General features: G+C 39.7%; 1 protein-coding gene across 1 annotated transcript; it reads left to right on the top strand.

Moving 5' to 3' along the window:
* LOC115411505 (tRNA (cytosine(38)-C(5))-methyltransferase-like) lies at window positions 1–3,738 on the top strand. Its single transcript, XM_030123682.1, has 5 exons — window positions 1–101; window positions 1,267–1,376; window positions 1,680–1,756; window positions 2,818–2,889; window positions 3,636–3,738. Exons 1-5 carry the CDS (start codon window positions 38–40, stop codon window positions 3,703–3,705), a joined length of 393 nt encoding a protein of 130 aa, XP_029979542.1. The 5' UTR covers window positions 1–37; the 3' UTR covers window positions 3,706–3,738.
* Window positions 3,739–6,621: the final 2,883 nt, after the last annotated feature.

Below are 6,621 nucleotides of genomic sequence, written 5' to 3'. Positions count from 1 at the left end.
AGAAGAATCCGCAGAAGAAGAAATCAGCTGTTATGGGATGGAGAATCTACGGGTTCTGGAGCTGTACAGTGGGATAGGAGGGATGCATTTTGCTTTAAAAGGTAACGTCTGCTGATAACCTCCGTGTTTCATGTTGTTCCGTTCCTCTGAACCACTTCCGGTGATGGGTTTTGTGTGGTGTGTCACGCGGCGATTTACAGCGCACCAAACTGTGGTCAAAACTTAGATTTAAACTCATGAACATGTTTCCATACCAGCTGTACTGATCAATGCTTCAGTGAAAAGTCATCATTCATCAATAGTTATTAACCAGGGGAATATTAACTCTGTATTCAGTGAAGCTAACACGGGTATCCAAAAGCAGCAACAGGAGGGAGATCACTTCCGGTGTTGTAGCGTGGATAATGTCACGTGACTGCTAAGGTTTGTTTACATCCACTGGAGGTCCAGATGTTTGAGCCGCAGATTCGTCACATCTACACCAGAGCTGCAGCTATCGATTATTTTTAAAGCTAATTCATTTTGTCTTCTGTCAATGTAATTCTACTTTTCTTTTTTCCCCTTTTGTTCAGACTTGGTATAGTTTTTAGATGTTACTGCTTGACAGTTTCGACTGTGACTCCACAGTAAGAGGATCCTACACTGGCCAACTAAACCCAACAAATCACTATGTACATATTCAAACTTGGCCTCAGGAGTCACAGTCCAAACTGTCAAGCAGGTAACATCTAAAAACTATACCTTGTCTGAACAAAAGAAAAGTATAATTGATTATTTTTGTAATGATTAATCTATTGATTGTTTTCTTTGATTCCATTAAACGATTATTTGAATAGGTGAAAAATAATGTGAAAAAGACATGTCTAAAAATGACAAATTACTTGTCCTTTATTCCAGAACCAACTAAAACACCAACCACAAAAGGTATAAAAGGATACATTAAAAATATTTCAATATAGAAATAACAATGGTATAAAAGTTAATGTAATATAGTATAATCTTTAGATATAAACAAGTTCAATGACGTCTGCAAACAATATGTCACTGCAGTGTTCAACACATCTGGATCCAACTGACTCATGTGTAACAACTGAACATAGAACTAACACACAACTGTGAGCAGGAGGGGCAAAGTGTTGTGTGACTGGGCGGGGTTATAAGTAAGCCCTGCCTTCTTTTTCACTTCTGTAATAATTATTGAGAACTTTGTGGACAAACAAGACTCTTTGTCTCTTTTTTAAAAATTTTTTATCCTTCTTCCTCCAGAGAGCGGCATACCTGCCCACGTGGTGGCTGCCGTTGACATAAACACCACAGCCAATCAGGTCTACAAGCACAACTTCCCAGACACGCCCCTCTGGAACAAAACTATCGAGGTTGGTGATAATAGTTTGACCACTTTTAACCTGATTCAGCGTTTGGTGATCCATTCAAAGGCTTTTCAGGGCGTTGGAATGAGGATGAATGGGAGTGTGTTCAGACCTGTTTGGGCTTAATAATCAGATGTGGTTGGATGATACAACCAAAAAGTTATCAGGATAAAACTTTCCTTATCAGCTGATGTTTGTAGTTATGATGGATATATGTTAGAACATCATTTCTGTTTACTTATTTTGTGGTTTATTTCTGCAAAGCTGTTAAACATTAACATGGACATACATGTGATGTGCTCCCCTCAGGGCATTCCACTGGATGACTTCAATAAACTGTCATTTGACATGATTTTGATGAGTCCTCCGTGTCAGCCTTTCACCAGGTACAAACACCATGTGACACAAAAAACGGTCCTTTTTCTAAGGCTCCTTGTGTCAGTATCAGCATTTCCTGAAAATCAAAATCCATCCATAGCTTTTAGAGTTATCTTGCTAACAGACAGACAGACAAATGAACAGACAAACCCTGATGAAAACATAACCTCCATGGCGGAGGTAATAAAAACAACAGTAATTTAGTAGCTTAAACAACAGTGGGTGTGTTCATAAAGTCCATCTGTGGTTCCCAGCAGTCCTTCACTTTCTCATGTTCGAGTCTCAAAGCAAATGTGAGTTTCTCCATCTGGGAAGTTTCTTTAACAAGTTCTATCCAATCTTCTAATGTGTTACACCATTGTTTTCATGTGTCAGCAAAGTCATAAATGCATAGAACAATAGGTCAGAGTTCCCATAATGACACACAGACTTTGTAAACAGTTTGTCATTTGTTTAAACTTTTATATGAGCATTTGTTGGTTAAGTCTAATATGAACCTGAAATGAAATCAGATTGTGTTCTTTTGCATTTTTCAACCTTGACTGATGGTTATTGATAAGAAGTGGTTTCAGGTAGAAAGTCGCCACAATAAACATAGAATTTCTACATTATTACGTTGAAACAGAAGGAAGATCAGTGTTAGCGTTACAGTTTGGAAATTAGCTGTTTAGTATTTTTACAGTAATTACTGGAGTCATTACATTCGTTATTATTTTGGTAGTTGTATGATAGTCCTACATTATTATCTTCGCCAAAGTGGTTATGTTTTCAATGGGGTTTGTTTGTTTGTTTGTTTGTCTGTTAGCAAGATAAGTCAAAGTTATGGAAGGATTTTGATGAAATTTTCAGGAAATGTTGATACTGGCACAAGGAACAAATGATTAAATGTTGGTGGTGGTGGTGTGTGTGTGTGTGTGTGTGTGTGTGTGTGTGTGTGTGTGTGTGTATGGGGCTGATCTGCCTTGGTGGAGGTCTGTGCTCTGAGTGCTTTTCTAGTTTTCTGTGTCATTACTGATCTGGAATGTAAACTTCGACCTATCTTTCTTCCTAATTTTTTCTTCTTTTACAGGATTGGACTTAAGGGTGACGTCGTTGACCTGAGAACGAAGAGCTTCCTCTATATCCTCGATCTTCTTCCAAGGTCTAAACCTCACATTCAGCTTTTTACCCCCCACACCCCCCAAGGGGAGGCAAGGGCTATTGTTTTTGGTTCTGTTTATTTGTTTGTTTGTTTGTTAACACTGTAGCAGCAAAACTATTGGTTGAATTCAGACCAAATTGGGTTTATAGATTACCAGTGACCCAGAATAGATCTGATTACATTTTGGGAAAAGTAGGTCAAAGTTTCAGTTTTATGAATTTTTTAAATCCTTTTTTTCCCCATTTCCTTGTAATGGGCAAAATGTCAAATGTCTATAACAACATCAATTTTGTTTCAGTTTCCATCAAACTTGGCACATGTATAGAGGTAATTGATATGACATCAGCACACATATGGACATGATGACATCAGCTGGATCCATGACAAAATAAGATACAATACATGCGAGGGGCGGGGCTTGTTTTGCCTGGAACCACTTGTTACTTTTTGGAATAACCTTTAAATGCTGTTCATGTCACATTTGACCCTTCGTGTAACATTAATAAAACACACACATAACATTTTTAATCAGAGATGTCTGGCTTTATAATTTACCATCGATTCCATTGTTTGACAGTGTTGTTAAATAATAATCTTTTTTTAATTTGTAATCACATGTTCATTGATGACATCCTGTCTTTGTTGTAGTTCATGGGTAGATGTCATTCTTTTGTGCTGCTGTCCTTAACCCCTGTTATCTTGTCTTCCTTGATATAAATGTCCATAAACACCATCTGTGTGTCCAGGTTCTCCAGGCTGCCCCGATACATCCTGCTGGAGAACGTCAAAGGCTTTGAGGTCTCCTGTGCCAGGTAACACTAGAGAGAAAGACGGCTTCATCCAAACACCTGAACGGATGCACTGTCATCCAGATGTTTGTTTTTTTTTTTTTTTAGCTCAAAGTCTTTTTATTGGTAATTATGCAGAAAATGTACAAACAATATGTTACAGACATGAGTCAATACAAACAAGAACAATCCCCATCCATTACAAAGACTTTTAATACGACAAAAAAGAGCAATAAGAGCTGTTCATAATGTTAGTTTTCATGAACACACCAATCCACTGTTTTTACAACCTAAAACTGTAAAACTCATCGACCTTGTGGAGTTCAAAACTATTCAAATAATGTGTAAAGCAAAGAATAACTTACTGCAATATTCAAGAAATGTTTTCCGAAAGAGAGAGGTTCTGATTTAAGGGGAAAATTAAATTTAAAGATTCATAAAGTACGCACTAGGTTAAAAAGTGTCTGTATGACCATCTGTGGAACAAACTGTGTGGAGATAAAACAAATACCAAACATAATTTAGTTTAAGAAAGATAGAAAGAATGGATTCTTGTGAGTAGTAAATGTTCCTGTTTTTCTGTGACTTGTCGTCGTCTCCTCAGTGGACCATAAGGTTAAAACCAAACCAAACTGAAGAAAAGGAAGAGAAAAACTCAACCACCAAAGCGATAAACCAGTCCCTAACCTCAGTATCTGGTCCAGAGGGTCTGTGTTGGGTCCCTTTAGCTGGTCCCCAAGTCCAGATAAAGGAGGACAGTTGGACCTGGGCCGTTAAACTAAACTAGAACAGACAGAGGAGAGTTCATCTGGAGTTCCAAACATGTTCAGGATGGTTTTATTCTCACTTTGTGTCTCTAACACAATGTTATTCCTGAACATTTACAATTATGCAAATTAGGTGATGCTGTCATTTAGAAACTTCTAGAGACTTTTAAGACAAATAATATAGATTTAGCTCATTTTGTTAATTATTTTAGTCAGTTTGTTTATTATTTAGTTGTTTTTGTTGATTATTTTATTCATTTTGTTGATTATTTTCATCAGTTTGCTGATTGTTTTGTTTATTTTGTTGATTACTTTATTTGTTTTGTTGATTATTTTATTCATTTTGTTGATTATATTGGGCATTTTGCGGATTATTTTGTTTATTTTTTTTTTCTGTTTATTTTTATCTCTAACAGAGTGTTATTCCTCTGTCCTACAACGCTCATTACAATTACCTGAACATTTACAATTATGCAAATGAGGTGATGATGTCATTTAGAAACTTCTAGTGACTTTTAGGATAAATAATAGAAAATTTAATACTGAGGAGTTGGAAACACTGCAGTAAATTTTACTGAGTTGATCAAATGTAGATGCAGAGACAGAGTCGTCTGTCTCCTTCTGTCTCCTTCTGTCTCCTTCTGTCTCCTTCTGTCTCCTTCTGTCTCCTTCTGTCTCCTTCTGTCTCCTTCTGTCTCCGTCTGTCTCTGTCTGTCTCCTTCTGTCTCCTTCTGTCTCCTTCTGTCTCTGTCTGTCTCTGTCTGTCTCCTTCTGTCTCTGTCTGTCTCTGTCTGTCTCCTTCTGTCTCTGTCTGTCTCTGTCTGTCTCCTTCTGTCTCTGTCTGTCTCTGTCTGTCTCCTTCTGTCTCCTTCTGTCTCTGTCTGTCTCTGTCTGTCTCCTTCTGTCTCTGTCTGTCTCCTTCTGTCTCTGTCTGTCTCCTTCTGTCTCTGTCTGTCTCTGTCTGTTTCCTTCTGTCTCTGTCTGTCTCTGTCTGTCTCCTTCTGTCTCTGTCTGTCTCTGTCTGTCTCCTTCTGTCTCCTTCTGTCTCCTTCTGTCTCCTTCTGTCTCCTTCTGTCTCCTTCTGTCTCCTTCTGTCTCCTTCTGTCTCCTTCTGTCTCCTTCTGTCTCCTTCTGTCTCCTTCTGTCTCCTTCTGTCTCCTTCTGTCTCCTTCTGTCTCCTTCTGTCTTTGTCTGCCTCTTTCTGTCTCTGTCTGTCTCCTTCTGTCTCTGTCTGTCTCTGTCTGTCTCCTTCTGTCTGTCTCCTTCTGTCTCCTTCTGTCTCTGCCTGTCTCTGTCTGTCTCCTTCTGTCTCCTTCTGTCTCTGTCTGTCTCTGTCTGTCTCCTTCTGTCTCCTTCTGTTTCTGTCTGTCTCCTTCTGTCTCTGTCTGTCTCTGTCTGTCTCCTTCTGTCTCTTTCTGTCTCCTTCTGTCTCTTTCTGTCTCTGTCTGTCTCCTTCTGTCTCCTTCTGTCTCTGTCTGTCTCCTTCTGTCTCTTTCTGTCTCTGTCTGTCTCCTTCTGTCTCCTTCTGTCTCTGTCTGTCTCCTTCTGTCTCTGTCTGTCTCTTTCTGTCTCCTTCTGTCTCTGTCTGTCTCCTTCTGTCTCCTTCTGTCTCTGTCTGTCTCTGTCTGTCTCCTTCTGTCTCTGTCTGTCTCTGTCTGTCTCCTTCTGTCTCTTTCTGTCTCCTTCTGTCTCTGTCTGTCTCCTTCTGTCTCTGTCTGTCTCTGCCTGTCTCCTTCTGTCTCTGTCTGTCTCCTTCTGTCTCCTTCTGTCTCTGTCTGTCTCCTTCTGTCTCTTTCTGTCTCCTTCTGTCTCTGTCTGTCTCTTTCTGTCTCCTTCTGTCTCCTTCTGTCTCTGTCTGTCTCCTTCTGTCTCTGTCTGTCTCTTTCTGTCTCTGTCTGTCTCTGTCTGTCTCCTTCTGTCTCTGTCTGTCTCTGTCTGTCTCCTTCTGTCTCCTTCTGTCTCTGTCTGTCTCCTGTCTCTGTCTGTCTCCTTCTGTCTCCTTCTGTCTCCTTCTGTCTCTGTCTGTCTCTGTCTGTCTCCTTCTGTCTCCTTCTGTCTCTGTCTGTCTCCTTCTGTCTCTTTCTGTCTCTGTCTGTCTCCTTCTGTCTCTGTCTGTCTCCTTCTGTCTCCTTCTGTCTCTGTCTATCTCTGTCTGTCTCCTTCTGTCTCTGTCTGTC

The sequence above is a fragment of the Sphaeramia orbicularis genome, chromosome 20, assembly GCF_902148855.1.
Source record: "Sphaeramia orbicularis chromosome 20, fSphaOr1.1, whole genome shotgun sequence".
Lineage (NCBI taxonomy): Eukaryota > Metazoa > Chordata > Actinopteri > Kurtiformes > Apogonidae > Sphaeramia > Sphaeramia orbicularis.
Note: the sequence above shows the minus strand (reverse complement) of the source record. Positions and strands in the feature narration are given on the sequence as shown.

Coding starts and splice junctions, on each gene's coding strand:
- LOC115411505 (XM_030123682.1), top strand. CDS start 38: ATGGAGAATCTACGGGTTCTGGAGCTGTACAGTGGGATAGGAGGGATG. Junction 1,377..1,679: donor TCTGGAACAAAACTATCGAG/GTTGGTGATAAT, acceptor TGCTCCCCTCAG/GGCATTCCACTGGATGACTT. Junction 1,757..2,817: donor CCGTGTCAGCCTTTCACCAG/GTACAAACACCA, acceptor CTTCTTTTACAG/GATTGGACTTAAGGGTGACG.